This window comes from Schistocerca americana, chromosome 1 (assembly GCF_021461395.2).
Source record: "Schistocerca americana isolate TAMUIC-IGC-003095 chromosome 1, iqSchAmer2.1, whole genome shotgun sequence".
NCBI lineage: Eukaryota > Metazoa > Arthropoda > Insecta > Orthoptera > Acrididae > Schistocerca > Schistocerca americana.
Genome location: NC_060119.1, coordinates 167,526,607 through 167,550,405, shown reverse-complemented (window position 1 = coordinate 167,550,405; position 23,799 = coordinate 167,526,607). Strand labels below are relative to the sequence as shown.

Genomic DNA, 23,799 nt, shown 5'->3' with positions numbered 1-23,799 from the left:
AGGATGGACTGTAACATTACTATGAAAAGGATAGTTTCTACTCACTGTGTAGCAGAGATGCTGAGTTGCATATAGTCACAACAAAAAGACAGTAAGAAATTGATCTTTCAGTCAAGAAGGCCTTCATCAGAGATAGGACTCTCTCTCTCTCTCTCTCTCTCTCTCTCTCTCTCTCTCATGCAAATGCAACTCACATACGCATGACTGCAGTCTTGGCTGCTGAGTTCACAGCAGCCAGAGACTGTGATCATGATGTGTATGTGTGTGTGTGTGTGTGTGTGTGTGTGTGTGTGTGTGTTTTCTCTCTCTGACAAAGGCCTCATTGGCCAAAATCTCATTTGATGATAGTCATTCTGTTGCGCCTATCTGTGAGTTAGCATCTCCTCTATATGGTGAGTAGCAACTATCCTTTTCACAATATTTTCATAATACTGTATTTGTGGCTTTTGGGTAGCTGAGTTTGGGCAGTACAAATGGTTTTAAGATGATTTTCTGACTTACATATTCAGTGTGTTGATCCCAGTTTATATTTTCATTGATTATTATTCCAACAAATTTAGTGTACTTGAAATTTTCAACTTTGCACCCATCTATGTGAATGTTGATGTCTTCACTGTGAAGGCTGTTTAGTTTGAAATTTAGACAAAGAATTTTAGTAATATTTTTATGCAAATTTAATTCAGTAAATCTTTGAATAGCACTATTTATTTCTAATCTGTCTTTTATTTCTATATTTTCTGTGTTTTTGTCCATGAACAATAGAATTGTGTCATCGGCAAAAGTAACTATTTTACCATAATTTATGATGTTTGGGGTCTGATTTGCGTATAAAATGAAAAGCAGCGGGCCAAGAACTGATCCATGTGGTACATAAAAGTGCAGAGTCATTGCCTCAGATCTTATTTTCTCTTGTGTCATTTTTGTGGTTCTATTTTTGTCTTATGTTTGTCAGTTTATAATAGCATCCACTCTGCTGCGTTCCCTCTTATGCTAACATTTCTACTAAAATTTGGTACTCTACACAATCAGATGCTTTTATTAGATCCATAAATACTCATACACTTTGCCTTTTAGAGTCTAAGTTGGTTATAGTCATGATAGGATTTATGACTGCATCTGTGGTGCATTTGTCTTTCTGGAAGACAAACTGGTTCTCATTGTTTAATTCATATTTCATCATAAATGCAATTAGTCTTTGTGCATAAGCTCATTCAAATACTTTTATATAACTATAGATCTATAATGTCCTGGTCTATATTCTTTTTCCCTTTCTATGAACTGGTTTTATCAGTGCTTCTTTAAGCAATTTTAAAAAATTCCTTCAGGAATTGTGTGTTACTGAGTTGTGTAACAGATTTCTTGGGTTCCTATATACAGTATTTAATTTCTATAGATGATAATCTATCAGTGCCATGTGATTTTGTTTGTTTTAGGTTTTTTATTATCTGTCTTGTTTCCGCTTTCACTGGAAACAGCTCAGTGGTTATTTATTTGGGCTCATAAATGCTTTCAATGTGTTGTTATATTTAGTATTTGTTTTTTCTTTTAGTTTATGCCCTCCTGTGGCTAAATTAATCAACTTATAGTGCATTAGGGGGCATACATTGTTTTGTATTTTCTGTAATACTCTTTAAAGATTTCATCATTGCTAGTTTTGTATATCCTCTGAAACATTTTTCTGTTGTTCCTAGACACCAAAACACTTTTTGTTACACAACTTCATTTTTATGGACTTTTGGAATTAGTCACTTTTACTGGGCACGTTATGTTGAGATAGTAGGAAAAGGTATTTATAAAATTTGTAGTTTCAATATCCAGTAAATAATCTTTTCCAGCATTTCCCATCCTTCTTTCTCAAACTTAAATCTAAGGGCTGTAAAGTTCTGTTCATTTAGGCTTCATTTTTCACATTTCTTTGCATCTTTTCTTTTGTGGTGATACAATTTAAGCATATTTTGATTGCCTTATGGTCTGACAGCTGTTTCTATGATTTCAGTTTTATACTGAAAGTCACATAGATTTGTGAATATGTGATCTATTTATTGATAGGTGTTTGCAGTTGTACATGTTGGATTTGAGGCTGCATTGTGTAAGCCATATATTTAAGAAGTTCACTACTGTCTCTGGAATCATGGAATGTGTGTATGTTTAGGTCACTTAGTGGTATAAGTGCACAGCTTTTGCTTAGTTTTCAGTGGAAGTGTGTATGCACCCATTTGGCGATCTGTAGAAGTTTAGGATGTGGAGTGACAAACTACTTACATTTAAAAATAAAGATGCTGTAACTTACCAAACGAAAGCGTTGGTATGTTGATAGGAGACAATAAAAAACACACAAACACACACACAAATTTCAAGCTTTCGCAACCCACGGTTGCTTCATCAGGAAAGAGGGAAGGAGAGGGAAAGACAAAAGGATGTGGGTTTTAAGGGAGAGGGTAAGGAGTCATTCCAACCCTGGGAGCGGAAAGACTTACCTTAGGTGGAAAAAGGGACAGGTATACACTCGCACACACACACACATATCCATCCACACATATACAGACACAAGCAGACATATGTAATTGTGTATGTATATGTGCAGATGGATATGTGTGTGTGCGAGTGTATACCTGTCCCTTTTTCAGTGTCTGTCACTTTCATGTATATATTTAATTAACTGTCCAGCTCCTTCTGCCAGCCGACATGACTTCCAATCATTAGAATCCACATCTGTTCTCCCAAAAAGAGTTCCTTTGTATACTTTATAATACCTCTCCAATTTTTCATAACCTCTTTTGCCTAAACAACCTTTTATATACCTCCAGTTTGAATCATGGTTTTGGTTCCTTCTGATTTTGTTGCACATCACCCTATTAATTTTCTCAGTATGTATACCCTTCATATATCTGGTTTTAAACACTTTTTTCCTCATCTGATCAAAATTTTTATACCTGCACCTAATGGTATCCTTGACAATGCATCTGCACAACATTGTCTACAACTTTAATATATTTAATTTCATAATTAAATTGTTGCAAATATATTCCCCATCTGGTAAGTCTGTTGCAATATAGTCTACATTCTTGTAGGTAGTGTAATGTGAGGTGCCATATCCCAGATTGCGCGGCCCCTCCTGCCAGAGGGTCGAGCCCTCCCTCAGGCATGGGTGTGTGTGTGTTGTTCTTAGCATAAGTTAGTTTAAGTAGTGTGTAAATCGAGGGACCAATGACCTCAGCAGTTTGGTCCCTTAGGTATTCACACAGCTTAGTGCTTTGTGGTCTGAATATACAATTATTCTATGACCCAACAAATATGTTCTGAATTTAATAAATGCCCAGTAAACAGCTAACAATTCCTTCTCTGTAACTCCATAAAATTTCTCATGTTTTAACAGCATTCTACTTGCAAAGACAGTTGTGTCATGTGTGATTTCCCCATTAACTTCATTTCCTGTAATAGTTCTGCTCCCAAACTGTAATGCCTCTTCTTTGTGTGTAACAAAATGATAGGCAAAAATCTGGTCTGTGTAACAAATTTTGATTATTCAATTCTTTCTTAATGTTTTCAAACACTTTCTGACACTCTTGGGTCCAAATCCAATTAGTCTTCTTTATAAATAAATTGCTTAAACAGGATGCATTCAAACATTGTCCACTCATAAATTATCAATAAAATCCATAAACAGACTTCTACTATGTGGTGATGGAAAATCTGAGATTACTTTCATTTTATCAGGCTCTGTCAAGATTCCTTTCCCAGCAATTACGTGACCTAAGAATTTTAGTTCAGGGACAGCAAATTTACATTTTTCGAGTTTCAGGGTCATACCTCATTCTCTGAATTTTTCACACACCTGTTTCAACAACTTCAAATGTTCTTCCTAACTTTGTCCAGTTACCAAAACATCATACACAAAAATAGTAAGTTTTTCTACCAATTCTGGCCAAGTACATAATCTAATGCTCTTAAAAACTCAGTATAGATGAGTTCAGACCAAAAGGTACTACACAGCATAGCAAACATCTACCACTGTAAAGAGAGGCAGTATATTTACAAGATTCAGGAGCTAAAGATACCTGATGAATCTGGAAGTTAACTCCAAACTAGACATAATCTGAATATTTTTAAATTTGTGTTCATCAGTGTTTTCAGCTAGATCTGTTTCTCTGTACAAATACTTGTTCAAATGCCTAGAATCACAAACCAGTGCCATTCCTCCATCTCTTTTGGAAGCAATGACTAATGGGTTATTAATTTGGGCTAACACTTCTCTCAGTGATGTCACAAACTTCCATCTTACGCAATTCTTTTTCAACTGCAGGTCTCTTAGCTACAGGTACACAATATGATTTTATAAAGAATGGTTGATGTGGTTTTAGCTGTAAAGTACACTGATATTCTCTCACTCTGCCTGGAATATTACTAAACACATCACTATAATCCCATAAAAAAAGATTCCAATGCGTCTTTTTGATTATCTGTTAACCCTTTTGCTTCTGAAATCTTAGTGTCTACAAGTTCTTTAAATTCTGCTTCATTTGTGTCTAATCCTAGAATATCTTTGACTACAAATCCATTGTCTTTTTAACACTGTGTTCTATTTATTTTCTCCTCCTCATAATATATAGTTAACTTTATTAAAATCAGTACAAATATAGTCTCCATCAACTGCATTGATAATCAATTTCTGGCCTCCCCAATCAAAACCTGCTTTTACACTAATTATCCATGTCATGCCAAGAACAAGACCTTCACAGAGAGCTTGAATTATTAAATATCCATGCATAAAAGTCCCTCCCTCAATTGCAAAAGTTATTAAAGCCTGACTTTTAACCACTTTACTATGTTTCCCAGTTGCACCTTTAACCCATACTCCAATTACAGGTAGTTCTATATAGTCCTCATTATGGTTTATTTTTTTATCTGAGGATTTTGATACTCCAGAGATTTGACTGCCTGTGTCAGCAAGGCACCTGCCTTCCCATGATCCTGTTCTGACCTTAATGAACAGACAACAAACTTCAGTACATTTATAATCCTAACATCCTCATATGACAGGTCATCTTCTATCTCTTCAAAAAAAAGCCTCTAAAATCATTGTTGCTCTTACCACTTTCATTGCCATGACACACTTTCATTAAACTAATATAACAATGAAAGTAATCAATTATTGACAATTCCTTCTCACCCCATCCTGCAAGTCTCCCCTGACCCAGGGTTCTGGTTGACTTTTCTGAACTGTACCCCTTTCCCTAAACCTCTCCAGTCCTTTTCCTTCACCCCTGTTCCTACCCCTTCGATCAGAAGAAGGAGCCACTGGTTGCGAAAGCTTGTAAAAGTTAAACCCTTTTGTGTGTGTGTGTGTGTGTGTGTGTGTGTGTGTGTGTGTGTGTGTGTGTGTGTGTGTGTGTGTGTTTTCTGCTGCTGCTATTTGGTGAGTACACATTATATTTTCATTAAACTAACATGGATATCTGCGGGCGGGGACTACTCAAGTGGACGTCGTTATCAGGAGAAAGAAAACTGGCATTCTACGGATCAGAGCGTGGAACGTCAGATCCCTTAACTGGGCAGGTAGGTTAGAAAATTTAAAAAGGGAACTGGATAGGTTGAAGTTAGATATAGTGGGAATTAGTGAAGTTTGGTGGCAGGAGGAACAAGACTTTTGGTCAGGTGAATACAGGGTTATAAATACAAAATCAAATAGGGGTAATGCAGGAGTAGGTTTAATAATGAATAAAAAAATAGGAGTGTGGATAAGCGACTACCAATAGCTTAGTGAACGCATTATTGTGGCCAAGATAGACACGAAGCCCATGCCTACTATAGTAGTACAAGTTTATATGCCAACTAGCTCTGCAGATGATGAAGAAATTGATGAAATGTATGATGAGATAAAAGAAATTATTCAGGTAGTGAAGGGAGACGAAAATTTAATAGTCATGGGTGACTGAAATTTGAGAGTAGGAAAAGGGAGAGAAGGAAACATAGTGGGTGAATATGGATTGGGGGAGATAAATGAAAGAGGAAGCCGGCTGGTAGAATTTTGCACAGAGCATAAGTTAATTATAGCTAACACTTGGTTCAAGAATCATAAAAGAAGGTTGTATACATGGAAGAATCCTGGAGATACTGACAGGTTTGAGATAGATTATTTAATGGTAAGACAGAGACTTAGGAACCAGGTTTTAAATTGTAAGACATTTCCAGGGGCAGACGTGGACTCTAACCACAATCTATTGGTTATGAACTGTAGATTAAAACTGAAGAAACTGCAAAAAGGTGGGAATTTAAGGAGATGGGGCCTGGATAATCTGACTAAACCAGAGGTTGTACAGAGTTTCAGGGAGAGCATAAGGGAACAATTGACAGGAATGGGGGAAAGAAATACAGCAGAAGAAGAATGGGTAGCTCTGAGGGATGAAGTAGTGAAGGTAGCAGAGGATCAAGTAGGTAAAAAGACGAGGGCTAGTAGAACTCCTTGGGTAACAGAAGAAATATCGAATTTAATTGATGAAAGGAGAAAATATAAAAACACTGTAAATGAAGCAGGCAAAAGGGAATACAAACGTCTCAAAAATGAGATCGACAGGAAGTGCAAAATGGCTAAGTAGGGATGGCTAAAAGACAAATGTAAGGATGTAGAGGCTTATCTCACTAGGGGTAAGATAGATACTGACTACAGGAAAATTAAAGAGAGCTTTGGAGAAAAGAGAGCCACTTGCATGAATATCAAGAGCTCAGATGGAAACCCAGTTCTAAGTAAAGAAGGGAAAGCAGAAACGTGGAAGGAATATATAGAGGGTCTATACAAGGGCAGTGTACTTGAGGACAATTATGGAAATGAAAGAGGATGTAGATGAAGATGAAATGGGAGATATGATACTGCGTGAAGAGTTTGACAGAGCACTGAAAGACCTGAGTCGAAACAAGGCCCCGAGAGTAGACAACATTCCATTAGAACTACTGACGGTCTTGGGAGAGCCAGTCCTAACAAAACTCTACCATCTGGTGATCAAGATGTATGAGACAGGCGAAATACCCTCAGACTTCAAGAAGAATATAATAATTCCAATCGCAAAGAAAGCAGGTGTTGACAGATGTGAAAATTACCGAACTATCAGTTTAATAAGTCACAGCTGCAAAATACTAATGCGAATTCTTTACAGACGAATGGAAAAACTGGTAGAAGCCGACCTCGGGGAAGATCAGTTTGGATTCCGTAGAAACATTGGAACATGTGAGGCAATACTTTCTCTACGACTTATCTTAGAAAATAGATTACGAAAAGGCAAACCTACATTTCTGGCATTTGTAGGCTTGGAGAAAGCTTTTACAATGTTGAGTGGAATACTCTCTTTCAAATTCTAAAGGTGGCAGGGGTAAAATACAGGGAGCGAAAGGCTATTTTCAATATGTACAGAAACCAGATGGCAGTTATAAGAGTCGAGGGGCTTGAAAGGGAAGCAGCGGTTGGGAAGGGAGTGAGACAGGGTTGTAGTCTGCCCCCTATGTTATTCAATCTGTATATCGAGCAAGCAGTAAAGGAAACAAAAGAAAAATTTGGAGTAGGTATTAAAGTCCATGGAGAAGAAATAAAAACGTTGAGGTTCACTGATGACATTGTAATTCTGTCAGAGACAGCAAAGAACTTGGAAGAGCAGTTGAACGGAATGGACAGTGTCTTGAAAGGAGGATATAAGATGAACATAATCAAAAGCAAAGCAAGGATAGTGGAATGTAGTTGAATTAAATCGGGTGATGCTGAGGGTATTAGATTAGGAAATGAGACACTTAAAATAGTAAAGGAGTTTTGCTATTTGGGGAGCAAAATAATTGACGATGGTCGAAGTAGAGAGGATATAAAATGTAGACTGGCAATGGCAAGGAAAGCGTTTCTGAAGAAGAGAAATTTGTTAACATCGAGTATAGATTTAAATGTCAGGAAGTCGTTTCTGAAAGTATTTGTATGGAGTGTAGCCGTGTATGGAAGTGAAACATGGATGATAAATAGTTTCGACAAGAAGAGAATAGAAGCTTTCAAAATGTGGTGCTTCAGAAGAATGCTGAAGATTGGATGGGTAGATCACATAACCAATGAGGAGGTATTGAATAGAATTGGGGAGAAGAGGAGTTTGTGGCACAACTTGACAAGAAGAAGGGACCGGTTGGTAAGACATGTTCTGAGGCATCAAGGGATCACAAATTTAGCATTGGAGGGCAGCGTGGAGGGTAAAAATCGTAGAGGGAGACCTAGAGATGAATGCACTAAGCAGATTTAGAAGGATGTAGGTTGCAGTAAGTACTGGGAAATGAAGAAGCTTGCACAGGATAGCGTAGCATGGAGAGCTGCATCAAACCAGTCATAGGACTGAAGACAACAACAACAACAACAACAACATGGATATCATTGTCACTGTCACTGAGAATTTCATCAGTCCATATGCACTTACTTGTTTCACTTGGAACAGCACTGTGGTACTTGTCTTTAAGTTGTTTTACAATAATGTGTTTAATTTTATGCCACCAGTATGAATACAAAGTTAAACACAGATTTTTTTGTCATTATTCTAAAGCTTTCATCTTTCTCACTAGCATCACTATTTAACCACATATTACATAAAAAGGATTCATTCTCATTCATAACATTAAACAGCTGACTGTCACTGTTACAACCAGTAACAGAATTAGTATGATCATCTATACATGCCCCCTTACTAGTAATTAAATCAAGAGCTTTATTTGGTGTGTTATAGTCATTAATTTCACATTATCATTTAAGAGCATCATAGCTACTACTCCACATTTCTATACTAATACCTAAAGCCTCCAATTCTTCTTTAAAACAAACAAAATACTTTTCTTCCTCATTAATATTCTCATCATCATCACTTACCTTCAATTTATTATATTCAAAAAATACCATAAACATCATTAATATGATCTGAAAAATTACCAATATCATGACTCCCTACTTTACTACCGTTTAAGGACTGTAATATAACATGGCAAATATGTTTCTTGTTAGTGAAGTTTGGGATGTGTATTGTTGCTTAAAACAAGAGAAAAAATGTACCACATCATATTACAGATATCCTCCATCAAATAAATAGTACGTATCTTGTGTAATCCGGGGTGCTGCTTCTTAATGCTGCCATAGATTCATTTTGATGTTGCTGCATCGCCACATGGGAATCATTCAATGGTAGAAATAAGTTCCAGTGTTTCTTGTTCACAAAGAGTTTTATTTTGCATGCTAGAACTTCAGCGGTACACTATATGCGTAAAATTGATTTAAAACTGCCTCATGACTGACATAAGACTGACCTATGACTGCGTACAAATCACTTCTATTTACATAAGACTCAAACTAGCTTCTTTTATGAAGGTGTAAAACTGTATAATAAACTGCCACGGAAAATAAAAGAAACAGATAGCATTTACCACTTTAGGAAAAATCTTAAATTGTTTTTGCAGGAACACTGCTTTTACACTATAAGTGAATTTCATAGTACAAGATGATTGTAAATAACTTTTGTTGCGCAATATTTAAGCATGTGTAATATTTTGATAAGGAGCAAAAATGATTGTAAGTAACTCATATGTCACAATGTTTAACTACATATAACAACAAACTGTATAAATATATGAGTGTACACAAACTGACAACATTCATATATTTAAAAATGTCCACGGATGGCTAAATAAATAAAAAAAAAAAAAAAAAAAAGCATGGTTTGAAAAAATTATGGTCATTGTTACTGTTGTAACACGATTCACATTTCCATTGCACTTCACATAGTGTAGACCGGCAACTGTCTGCTAAGCGTGCCCGATGTGAACTGAACTGGGCATGGCCCGTGCTGCCTGAGTTGTTGTTGTTCCGCTGGCAGAGGACTTGGATGAATTCTCACGTGCCCTCTTGTGGACGGTACTTTACTTACGGCAACTACTGTCCGTGATACGCTGTGCTGATGTGCGCCTCCCACGATCTTTCTGGTGGCTACTGCACTCCTCCTCCTTCAGGGAGCGAAGCCACTGTGATCCACTCCGTCGGAAGGTGGAGCATTGTGCCATAGCGATGACCTCCACGTCCATTGGAAGGCTGAAGTTGGGGGGATCTGCCAACCCTCGAGCCAGGACCTTCAAATGCGGCTGGAACTGACCCACACAAAGAGGCCCCCGTCGTCCCACCACTGGAGCCCGGGACAGAATGGGTGACAAGCCGTCGAACTCCAGATCCCGGTCCACCTCAGAAGGGGCAAGACCCAGTGGTGCGGATGATGGGGAAGGGAACCAGCCTCCTGAGAAACTGGGCCTGCGAGGGGGGCCTGCTCTCGCCAGGGCATCTCTAACAATGGCGATGCCGGTGCTAGAGCTACTGGAGGCTGCCAAGGCTGAGAACCATCGCAGTGTGGTGGAGTCAGAGGTGGGAGGGGTGGTAGCGTCCCCTGAGAAAACAACACAGGTGCTGGCAATGGGGAAGCCGGCGCCCGAGGAGTCGGAGGATGGGTGCCCAAATGTGGACGTAGCTGATTTTGGTGACGACGTACCTCCCGGTCCCCCACCTGCAAAGTATAGAGCCAGTGGCCATTGCAGCGCAGGACCACTGCTGGTATCCAATGTGGATTGCGACCAAACCCGCGTGCTTAGACCGACATACCCGGTGGAAAGCCGGGTACTTCATTTTGCAAAGACTGGCGAGGACCAGGCCAGAGGAGGTGCAGCAGAGTCCTAGGTTGGTGCCCATGGAGGAGCTCTGTGGGGCTGCGTTCCCCCATTGGTGTGGTCTGGTATGCCATCAGGAAAAACGTCAACACCTCCTCTACAGGAAATTCGTGTACATACTTTTCATCTGCGTCTTAAATGTGTGCACCATGCGCTCGGCTTCCCCATTCAATTGTGGATGAAAGGGGGGAGAGTAAACGTGCCGAATACCGAAGCGCCTAAAAAAATCCTGGAAGGTCTGTGAAAGAAACTGCGGTCTATTGTCCGATACCAGGTTGACTGGCAGACCTTCCACAGAAAAGATTTTCGCTAGTGCCTGGATGACAACTTCTGAAGTGGTTGAGGAGCAGCGAACCCCATATGGGAATCGGGAATAAGCATCAATGACAATGAGCCAAAAGCCATTGAGAAATGGGCTTGCAAAATCTATGTGAACCCGTTCCCATGTCTGGGTTGCAGGCAGCCATGAAGAGAATGCTGACCTGCAAGACGCCTGTTGGCTCGCACAATGGGAACAGGTGGCCACCAAGTGCTCAATTTCTCTGTCAATACTGGGCCAGTACATATGTCTGCGAGCCAAGGTTTTAGTACAGGAAACACCCCAGTGCCCCTCATGTAATAACGTGAGGACCTCCCTTCGCAAACTTGCAGGAGCAACCACGCGAGGAGCTGTATCATCGGTAGCCAGAAGGGGAACTCCTTCCGAGACTGAGAGGCAGTCTCGTAGAACAAAATAATTACAAAGAGGGTCCGAGGCCCAGCCTGGAGTTCGGGATGACCATCTCTGCTGAACGGGGGCAAACTACTTTCCGGAGAACCGGGTGAGCTGCCGTTTCCCTGGCGACTGGAGAGCTAGTGATTGGGAAGCCATCAACTGCTTGGCGGGACGCCACATCGAAATGAAAACACATAATCTCTTCCCGATCGACGTATACAACATGACGCACAGGACGGTAACAGGGGCCGACGGCTGGAACTCTGTTTAAGTGCCGTGCAGGAGCGGGCATAACGGCTGGATTGTACCGCTCGCACGTCGTCCACCCTGGACACAGTGGACGCGGCCGTGCTGCCCTGAACCGCTGCGATGTCACATCACGCTTCCAACTGTTGACCTGCGGCATGAGAGACTTCATACGATTGAGCAATGGACAGGACTTCCTCAAGGGAAGGATCTTCGAACTGCAGGGCCCATTGCCAGACCTTCCTATCAGGGGCCAAACGAACAATGACGTCACGCACCATAACGTGGGCATACAACTTTCGCGACTGCTCTGTGACAAAATGACACTTGCGACTAAGACCGTGCAAGGTAGCGGCCCACGCCCGGTAAGACTGATGGGGCTGTTTCTTGCATTGATAGAACTCGACCCTAGCCACCACAACATGCGTGCAGGGGCGATAATATGAAGACAGTAATGAACACAATGCGTCAAAAGACAAGGACAAGGGCTCCTGCAATGGCGCTAGCTGCCGCAAAACTTGATACAGCGAGGGAGATATCCAAGACAAGAAAAGAGCACGACATACCTCCGCATCGGCAACATGAAACGCCTGGAAATGCTGCCCAAGGCAATGTTCATATGCATCCCAATCCTCCGCCGTCTCGTCATACGGGGGAAAGGGAGGAGGGAATGGCGCTGGAGAAGACTGCGGGGAGAGCAACGCCGGAAGCAGTTGTTTCATGGTGGCCATCAGATCCGTCTGCTGCTCAACCAAAACCCACATTAATTCCTCCATGTCATGGATAAGCTGCGAAACCGGAACAATGACGCAACACACGAAAGAATGATCCCATCCTCGTCACTAATTGTGTAGTAACACAATTCACGTTTCTGTCACACTTCACGCAGTGTAGACCAGGAACTGTCTGCTAAGCATGCCTGATGTGAACTGAACTGGGCACGGCCCGTGCTGCCTGAGTTGTTGTTGTTCCGCTGGCAGAGGGCACGGCCTAATTCTCATGTGCCCTCTGGTGGACGGGACTTTGCTTGCGGCAACTACTGTCCGTGATGTGCCATGCTGATGTGCGCCTCCCATGATCTTTCTGGTGGCTACTGCAGTTACATATTAAATTTTTAGATTTATACAATTAAAATTTCATACAAAGATAGGAAAGAATCTGTTTCTATTAAGACTACAAGTTATGTTTTATCATTGCAACAATATATTTCATTAATTTGCATATATTATTTTACTTACTTAAAGGATAATCACCCAATCGTTTTCAGGTGAACAAAGGGATTAGTTTTATTGAATGAAAGGCCTACATTCAATTAATTCAATTTTGTACAACTAAAACTTTACATTCCTATATATTCAGGATTATAGTTCAGTTAACTAACACCAATTAAAACATGAGTATGCTTAATTCTGGCTGAAAAATCATGATGTCATATTTCAATTAGAGATACACTTAGTTTATTTTTGATTTAACAAAGCATAAAAATAGCTGTCTCTTGATGACTAGAAATATAGGAACTTTAATCATTAATTACTCCATAATTACAATAGCATTTCATTCCTACCATGTGCCTGAGCTTTGTGTTACATGCAAACTGCAATGGTACATTAGCTTTTAATCTAACATGTTTCCTTCATTCTACATACTGGTGAGGCCCAATGTAACCAATGTCAAAAAATAGCCTAAATTAGTGCGAATTACTAATTTGCTGCACAAAAAATCTCCGATGTATTTGAATCCAGATAACCAGAAAAGATGAAGTCAAAGCAGCATGCGCGTGTGCGTGTGTGTGCATGGTCCTTCATGCTTGCACGTGCTGCATGTTGCTTTGCGCATGTGTATGTATGTATACTAGCTCAAAAAAGAATTCGTCCAAAAGCTGCCAAAGTTTTCACTCTTGGTTATGTGCCTGTTGACAACTCAGTGCCTCTGCTGCTCAGTCACTTTAATATCCATGCCTGCCAATAATGCGTTGGCAATGGAAGATGTATAACCAACAATGATGGTAAGCAGCAAACTAGGTATGACGGTCATTGACAAGAGGTACCCACACCATGTGTATTGGAGAGAGCCTCTTGTTTCCAAGATATCATGTTAAGGAAGCCGCTGGCTCAAGCCAGTTGTGTATTTACTATCTTAGCAGCTTGATGTGTGAATATTTGATCACTTAGACATTTGTGTATTTGGGGGAATCTCTTATTGCTTCATCTCTTGATTATGTGTGCAGTTGACATTCTGGCTGTATATCATCGATGTATACTTCATAGTAAACATATTACAGCACAAAGATGTTACCAACTTATATCTTACCACTCTTTTTTCAATTTAAATACATACACACAGAATTAAACAAGCCATGTATGACCATATATGGGTCCATTTATGTATTAATGTTTGTCTAATAAAATAATTGTCAAATGTTGTAAGTCTCAGTGGTGGAATTCTTTTGGTAAATATGAGTAATAAGATACCATTTTCAATTCCTTTCAGCAACAAAGTGTTATACAACATTGGAAACACTACTTCATGTATAAGTAGACTGCATTACTAAATTTGTTTCCAAATAACTCAGCACCAACCAGAAAGTATTATGTGGTACATAAGAAGAGTGATTAAAAGTGTGGTTATAAGAAATGTTTTCTGTATGTTACAGGTTTCGGGACACAAGTTCTTCTTGTGATGCATCAACAAAACGATATGTAATTACAAACCCACCTGATGATTTTTCGCTCCTACCTACAGATCAGGTATGTTTTTCGTAAGACAACAGTATATTCTATTTCCCAACGTGATGTTTTTATGCAAGCTGCAGTTTAATTCAAATTAATGTTATTATGAAAAGGATAGTTACTAATCATGATATAGCGTAGATGCTAATTCACAGTGCAGAATAGGCCCAACAAAAAGACTGTCACACAGTAAGCTTTCAACCAACAAGGGTTTGTCAAAAATAGACAGCACACACCCACCCACCCACCCACCCACACACACACACACACACACACACACACACACACACACACACGCACATGATTACTGTTTCTGGCAGCTGAAGTCAGACTATGAACACCAGTGCATGATGAGAGAGGCGTGAGAGTGGGGGTAAGGAAGGGGCTGGGGCGGATAGGGGGAGGGATTGCAGGGTAAGGATGGGGGACAGTAAAGTGCAGCATACAGGGGCAAGGTGGAGAGGGCTTAGGGCAGTCAGGTGCAGTCGGGAGATAGACAAAGAGCGGGGGAGTGGGGGAAAAGCAGGAAAGAAGAGAAATAAAAAGACTGGGTGTATTGGTGGAATAGAGAGCTGTGTAGTGATGGAATGGGAACAGGGAAAGGGCCAGATGGGTAAGGACAATGACCTTCAAAAGGTAAAGCCAAGAGGGTTGTGGGAGCATAGGATATATTGCTGGGAGAGTTCCCACCTGCACAATTCAGAAAAACTGGTGTTGGTGGGAAGGATCCAGATGGCACAGGCTGTAAAGCAGTCATTGAAATGAAGAACGTTGTGTTGGGTGGCATGCTCAGCAACGGGGTGGTCCATTTGTTAGTTGGCCACAGTTTGTTGGTGGCCATTCATACAGGCAGACAGCTTGTTGGTTGTCATGCCGATGTAGAATGCAGCACAGTTGTTGCAGTTTAGCTTGTAGTTCACATGACTGGTTTTACAGGTAGCCCTACCTTTGATGGGATAGGTTACATAGTTGAAACCCTGGTGGAGAATGTAATTCAGTTGCCCCAGTCCTGGGTGGTACTGAGTCACAAGGGGGAATGCACCTCTGTGGCTGGATGGTGGGACTTTGGGAAGTGGTGAGTGACTGGAAAGATAAGGCATGGGAGATCTGTTTTTGTACAAGATTTAAGGGGTGATTACAGTCTGTAAAGGCCTGAGTGAGACCCTCAGGGTATTTTGAGATGGACCGCTCATTACAGCCTAGGCTGTAAGGAAGGGGCTTCTTGCAATGGAATGGGTGGCAACTGTCGAAATGGAGGTATTGCTGGTAGTTGGTAGTTTTGGTATGGACAGAGGTACTGATGTAGCCATCTTTGAGGGGGAGGTCAACATTGAGGAACGTGGCCGCGCCCTCTTCCGTACCCCCACCCAGTTGCCTCTCCCTTTATGCACTGCTGTAGTCTGGTTTCAGCTACTGGAGACTTGGGTCATGTGTGTGTGTGTGTGTGTGTGTGTGTGTGTGTGTGTTTGTGTGTGTGTGTGTTTTTGACAAAGGCCTTGTTGGCCAAAAGCTTATTGTGTGACAGTCTTTTCGTTATGCTTATCTGCGACTCAGCATCTCCGCTATAGGCTGAGTAGCAACTATTCTTTTCAGAATATTATTACATTCCATCATGCATTTTCCACTGTTGAATTCAAATTAACTTATAAATAACTGCAGGACGGTGATCTGTATTTCACAAAATCCTGAATAACTGGATTCCAAGTAAATCTGTGGTATCTAGTAATAAAAGCTGCTGACCCACCCTGGCTTTGCAAAAGTTGCTTTTATTTGTCTGTGGCCAGATGATTTGTCTGGCATAGCAATGGAAAAATATGCACACAAACCTTTCTCATGAATCAGTTTATTAGTGAAAACCATATCAAAATTTGTACAATAGTTCCTGAGATTATCTTTAATATATAGACTGAAATTGATTCAAGGGACTTTAAATTAATTATATCAGTATAGATATTTTATAGTAACATTGCAGGCACTGTTATTCAATACATAATACACTCATACTTAAATTTAAACAATTAAATTGTAACAAGTATTCAATTATATTCCTTACAGTAGACACACACACATATTTTTATGTTCTAAGTTAAGGCTATTAATCTACATGTAAAGAAAAATTACTGATATGCTATAATTGAAAAAAACTTGTACAGAAGAGAAATTTTTCTCTGGTATATACTTCAATCAAAGTCATACTGTGATTTATGTTTCTGTGAGTCAAGAGGTATTTGTTTCTGTTTAACCACTCTGAAAGTTTGACACAGAATTTTCTAGTGTTGACTGCAGTCTTTATAGACCAGATTCAATGAAGAATACACTTGTGTCATTAAAAAACACAGATTTTTGGAGACTTATACATTCAACAACATCTACTTCAAATGAAAACAGTAACTGCCCTAGAATTAAGCCCTGGCAAATTCTTAAGGTTTTGCTAATTATTTACATGAAAGGAAAATTCTGTTTATTGGTTTATTCTGGACATTGAACTTATACTGAAATTTCACTTTAGTACTGTAGTTTTTCTAGCCATATGCTGTGCACCTTTCATCCCTTCTTTCTAATTTTCCTAGTTGGAGTTTGAAGATACAGAATATGAAATGCTTTTGAAAAGTCGAATAAAGTCCTAGTGAAGTTGAAGTGTACTCTAACAATTCAGAGTTGCTGTTTTAAGGCTGTTGTATTTAAAGGTACACGGTGAATATTTAGTTAAGATATTTTTGGGAGTGTAGACGAACACTTTTGAACAGAAGTTCTGTTGTGATGCAGCTCTGTAGTTGGATACTACATCAGTAGGATGTTTTTGTGTAGTAGTATCTGTGTTGAGAATACCCAGAAAGACATTATTCTGTACAGAGAGAGTGCAGATAACTGATAATGATATTGTTATGTGCTAAGCCCCTGCTTTTAAAGCAGAGTCTGGTAATTCATCAGTGCTGTTTGAGGGTTTATTACTTGACAATTTTCTTTGATTCTTGTGTGAAGTTAAAACCATGGCTGCAAGTACAAAGATAACACATAAAGAAAGTGAACCTGATCCAACTGATTTTAAAGTAATGTGACTGCCAAGTAAATGAAATGCCAGTAGGAGCAAATTCAAACAAAGATCATGTTTAATGGACTGACAATGAAATGGCCTAGAACTTACTGATCATTTTGCATAACTATGAGGCACACAGAAATTGGAATTAATCTAGCAATAATTTGTCCTATTCATTTTATCCATGGCCTTTCAGATTCTGTCAGAATAAAACAGCAGTTGAAAAATAATCAGTATACAATTTTTGGCATTGATCATGATTGTTTTCAGAGGATAATTGTCTGCAAGATATCAGATGCAAAATATACTTAGAGGATAATTGATTTGTGAGCTTTTCTGAATTACCTCACAATATAAGCAATCATAAAAGGAGAGTGTGACCAACATAAAACTGATCATCATCATCTTGAACGTTTCTAGCCCCAGGCTGAGTCTGTTTGGAACATAAGCCTCACCATGTACAGCCCTGTTTTCCCCACCATCTTTCTGTATTTACTTTGGTCCAGTTCTTGCCTCTTTTTTCAACACACTCTCCAGCCATCAATCCCTTTGTCTTCCTCTAGTTTGTTTTCTTCGCATCTCTATTTCATGTATCTTCTTGAGAATCTTCATGTTTTCCATTCTCTTTAAGTGTCCATATCATTTTAGCCTTGATATTTCTGTCCTGCTCTGCAAGGGTTCCTCTTTCAGTGTTTTCCTTACCTTTTCATTCCTCATCCTACCTCTCCTTGTTACTCCTATCCTACTTCTGAAGGGCTTCATTCCCCATACCTGTAATCTTCTTCTTCTTTTGTTTCACTCTCTTTGGGGTACACTGGATCAATCATTTCCTTGTGTGTTGTTCTTTTCTTAGGGCCCAGTATTTCTTCATTCTTTCTGATCTTCTTTTCCTCTCTTCTTCCGAGATGCAGAGTTTGGACTTCCGTCTAGATTTGTCTTGGAACCTTATGCTTTCATCTTTAGTAATTAATTTAGCTGTCCGATCAGTAAGTGAATTTTCTGAAATCCTTAATTCTACTAGGTCTTTCTCAGTTTCTTTAAACCAGTTGGGTTTTGTTTTGTCGTCACGGAAAGAGTCAAAGATTTGTTTAGTTAATCTGTTGGAATTCATTCTGAGAAGATGGCCATAAAAATTTATCCTCCTTTTTCGCATAGTATCTGAAAGTTTTCAATTTTCTTGTAGAGAGTTTCATTTTTGATGTACATAATCTTATTTTCTTAAAATTTTGATCCTATGATTTTTCTTAAAAGTTTTCTTTCCTTTAGCTCAAGTTTCTCCATTTGGCCCTTGAAATTCATGTTTAGTGTTTCTGCTGCATACAGTGCTTCTGGCTTAATCACTGTTTTGTAATGTGTAACTTTGGACCCCTATGAAAGGGATTTTTTGTTGTACGTATTTTTTGTTTGTTGGAAGGCCAATTCAAGTTTATTTTTTCTGGATTCCATTGCTTTGCTTTCCCCAGCATCCCAACTAATACATTCTCCAAGATATTTGAATTCTTTTACTATTTCAATCTTTTGTTCTTGAACTTTGAGGTATTTACATAATGCTTGATGTTTGTCAATATCTTAATTTTTTCAAAGGAGATGTGAAGACCTATTTTAGCTGTTTGTTTAATTCAAGAATTTGCTCCCATGCTTCTTCCATTGTTTCAGCAAATAGGGCCATATCATTTGCAAAGGCAATGCAATTTACTTTGAGGTTCTTCTTTTTGCAACCCAGTCTTATACCACTCTTAATATTTGTGTTTTATTCTCTGACTATTTTCTCAAGTGCACAATTGAACAGCAACGGTGAGAGCCCATCCCCCTGTTGCACTCCCATTTTTATTTCAAAGGGTTGTGATAATTTGCCCATAAATTTAACTTTCTAAAATGTATTTGTAAGGGTCGCTTTTATAATATTGGTTGTTTTCTTATCCAAACCCATTTCTTCCAGGACTGATAATAGAGATCCTCAATCAATCAAATCATATGCTTTTTTGAAATCAATGAAGGAGATTACATATGTCTTTGCCCTTGATTTTTGGTATGCCATGATGTTTTTGAGGTTTAGTATTTGTTCCGAACATGATCTACCCTTTCTAAAACCTCCCTGGTATTCCCCGATTTGTGGGTCCAATTGTGGCTCTGCCCTGTTCAAAAGGACTTAAGAAAGAATCTTGTATGTTATATCCAGCAGTGATATTCCTCTGTAATTGTTGGGGTCTGTCTTCAAACCTTTCTTGTGGATAGAGTGGATGAGACCTATTCTCCATTCTGTGGGGATCTCTTCTTCTTTCCAGATTTTATCGAAAACACACTGAAGGGATGTAATTGCATTTTTGTCAGCTTTTTGCCATAGTTCAGCCACTATATGGTTTTCTCCGGATGCTTTGTTGTTTTTAAGTTCTGAAATGACCTTCTGTAGTTCTTCAGTCATTGGTGTTTCTGAACTTGGCTTCTCACTGTTACTTGGGATGGATTCAAATTTTTCAAGGATGGGTTCACAATTCAAGATTTTCTCAAAGTACCCTGCTAGCATTTTGCAATTTTCCGTGTTATTGTGAGCAATGGTCCCATTTACATCTCAAAATTGGAGGGTGGGTGCTTCGTATCTTGAGAACCTTTGTTTGAAAGTTCTGTAAAAGCTTCTTGTGTTGTTTTTAGCAAATTCTTCATCAATTTGGAGGAGAGCTTTGTTTTCAAGTGTCTTCTTAATCCTTTTTATATTTTTATCTACCTGTAGTCTATTTACATCTCCCCCCCCCCCCCCCCCCCCCCTGTTGCTCATGTTTCTGATGCATAGGTCACTACTGGGATGTAGTTACTTCTGTATATCACTTCTTTCCTTTTTTTGGTACATTTTTGTTCCAAACCAGGCTACTAACACTTCGAAGGAATGCTTCTGCCTGTCATCCACATCCACTGATGTCTTTCTTATTTCTTCCATTTTCCTCCATCTTGCTTCCAAAGTACTTAACACTTTTCACCTTCCTCAGTTGTTCACCTTGAATCCTTATTCTGCTAGTTTATCTATTTTTCTTTCTAGTTGTAACCAGGCTCATGCATTTGTTTACACTTAATTTCATTCCATACTGTCTCGCAGTATTCCCCTCTATTTCCCCAGGTCATTAAGTCATCTGTAAACACCTTTGCTTTCAGCTTGTTTCCTCTAGTTTTTCCTCCCACTGCAGTCATTATCTTATCCAAGACAACAATGAAGAGGAGAGGTGCTGTCGCACTGCCTTGTTTCACACCACTCGGTAGCTGGAAGCAATCTGTCCTTTCATTTCCCACTTTCCTACAACTCAGAATTCCACATTAGATCTTCTCCACTCTAATAGTCTCTTTTACCACTTCCTTTTTTTTCTAGTGCTTCCCAGACCTTTCTTCTACAGATGCTATCAAATGTCTTTTCTATGTTGAGATAGGCTATCATGAGGTCTTACCCAAATTCATAGTGGCACTCCTGGAGCTGCCTCACTGCAAATGTGAGGTCAAAAATTCACCTTCCAGATCTGTTCTTCTCTCATTTTGTTTTCGGCCTTTGTTTGGATTCTGCTTCCCAGGATCTTTTCATATACCATGGCACAGTGTGGTATCAGTGTGAACCCTCTGTAGTATCTACAATCCTTCCTACTCTCTTTCTTGAATACAGGGACAATTAGTGTTCTCTTCCAATCTTCTGGAGTCTTCTCATTCCACACCACCCTCATCACACAATACAGCCACTGTTTCCCAAGCTCCCATGCTGCCTTCACCATTTTGACATTTACTTCACTCGTACCTGGCATCTTTCCTCCTTTCAATTTGATTAGTGCCATTTCCATTTCTTTCCATGTTAGGTCCCCCCCCCCCCCCCCCCAACCTCTCCTATCACTTTTGACCATTCCATATAGTACTTTCTTACTGCCTCTGCTCATTTGTCCAATCTTCTCCCCTCAGCCACTATCTTACTTGCCTCTTTCTTCTTTTTCTTATACCTCTCTTGCTAATCCTGTCCTTTCTGCGAACTTAGTCTGAAGGCCTTGTGCTTCCTTCTATCTCCTTGACTCTCTCATTCCACCATGGTGTCCCCTTCCACCATCTTCTGCCACTTTTCCTTCTGCAGACACCTACTGTAGCTTCTACCATAGCACTTTTAAATCATCCCCATTCGTCTTCTCCTGTCTTTTGTTCATCCTTTGGTAACCTTTCCCTTGTAATCTGTCGGTGTTCCTCCTTAACTTTCTTTTCCTTCAGTTTCCATACTCTTAATTCCCCTTTCCTCATTCTCTGTCTTCTTCCATTCCTCATGCTCATCACCAGTAGCCAGTTGTCACTAAACAATGCCTCAGATGGTTGTACCTTTACATCCATTATAGTCCTCTTCGCTTTCCATTCATGGAGCATGTAATTCACCAACCATTTCTGTGTTAGATTCCTGCTGACATTACTTAGTTGCTCTCTTTCAACTGAATACATGAGTTACCTATCACTAAACAATTTCTCTTGCACAATTCCAGCAATCTTCTTGCTTCTTCATTTCTACATCCCCATCCTTCTCCTCCTAGTATATTTTTGTGCCTTTCCCTTCTGCAGCCCACACTACAGTGAACCCTGTATTTTATGTTTTCGTGCGGTCCAGTCTTAAAAAATGCAAAACTGAGGAAAATGTTAAAACCCCCAAAAATATGAGCAAAAATATATATAATTGGCAGATTTGATTAAAAAATGTGATCCTCTCCAATACATTGTATAAAATCTGTATAAGTAAAGGAAATTAAATGTACAACACAATATTTACACAATAATTTGTGCTAAAGAATTTCATCAGTTTTTAGAAAATCACAGGTGTGTAACAGAGAGTAAAAACTTGGGAAAAAATTGAAATACGTATTTGGGTATGAGGTAACTGAGCTACACTACTGGCCATTAAAATTGCTACACCAAGAAGAAATGCAGATGATAAACGGGTATTCATTGGACAAATATATTATACTAGAGCTGACATGTGATTTCATTTTCATGCAATTTGGGTGCATAGATCCTGAGGAATCAGTACCCAGAACAACCACCTCTGGCTGTAATAACGGCCTTGATACGCCTGGACATTGAGTGAAACAGAGCTTGGATGGCATGTACAGGTACAGCTGCCCATGCAGCTTCAACACAATACCACAGTTCATCAAGAGTAATGAATGGCATATTGTGATGAGGCAATTGCTCAGCCACCATTGACCAGACGTTTTCAGTTGGTGGGAGATCTGGAGAATCTGCTGGCCAGGGCAGCTGCTGAACATTTTTTGTATTCAGAAAGGCCTGTACAGGACCTGCAACATGCGGTCGTGCATTATCCTCCTGAAATGTAGGGCTTCGCAGGGATCAAATGAAGGGTAGAGCCGCAGGTCGTAACACATCTAAAATGTAACGTCCACTGTTCAAAGTGCCATCAATGCAAACAAGAGGTGACCTAGACGTGTAACCGGTGGCACTCCATACCATCATGCCAGGTGATATGCCAGTATGACGATGATGAGTACACGCTTCCAATGTGTGTTCACCGCGATGTTGCCAAACACGGATGCAACCATCATGATGCTGTAAACAGAACCTGGATTTGTCCGAAAAAATGACGTTTTGCCATTCGTGCACCCAGGTTCATCATTGAGTACACCATCGCAGGCACTCCTGTCTGTGATGCAGCATCAAAGGTAACCGCAGCCATGGCCTTCGAGCTGATAGTCCATGCTGCTGCAAACGTCGCCAAACTGTTTGTGCAGGTGGTTGTTGTCTTGCAAACATCCCCATCTGTTAACTCAGGAATCAAGAAGTGGCTGCACGATCTGTTACAGCCATGCGGATAAGATGCCTGTCATCTCAACTGCTAGTGATGTGAGGCTGTTGGGATCTAGCACAGCGTTCCGTATTACCCTCCTGAACCCACCGATTCCATATTCTGCTAACAGTCATTGGATCTTGACCAATGCGAGCAGCAATGTCGCGATACGATAAATCACAATCGCGATAGGCTAAAATCTGACCTTTATCAAAGTCGGAGATGTGATAGTACGCATTTCTCCTCCTTACACGAGACATCACAACAATGTTTCACCAGGCAATGCCGTTCAGCTGCTGTTTGTGTATGAGAAATCGGTTGGAAACTTTCCTCATGTCAGCACGTTGTAGGTGTCACCACCAGTGTCAACCTTGTGTGAATGCTCTGAAAAGCTAATCATTTGCATATCACAGCATCTTCTTCCTGTCGGTTAAATTTCACATCTGTAGCATGTCATCTTTGTGGTGTAGCAATTTTAATGCCCAGTAGTGTATTTTCCAATATTATGTGACCACAATTTATATTTCAAAACACATTTTTTAATAAATCTTTCCCTTGTACT

The 23,799-nt window shown here is 39.8% G+C and overlaps 1 protein-coding gene across 1 annotated transcript in view; it reads left to right on the top strand.

Annotated features, from left to right (window-relative positions):
• Positions 1-23,799, top strand: part of LOC124552186 (calcium-activated potassium channel slowpoke) — an 881,186-nt gene that overhangs the window by 828,485 nt on the left and 28,902 nt on the right. Inside the window, exon 27 of the mRNA XM_047126498.1 lies at positions 14,325-14,418. Coding sequence (XP_046982454.1) covers positions 14,325-14,418 — 94 coding nt within the window. The remainder of the gene's footprint in view (positions 1-14,324; positions 14,419-23,799) is intronic.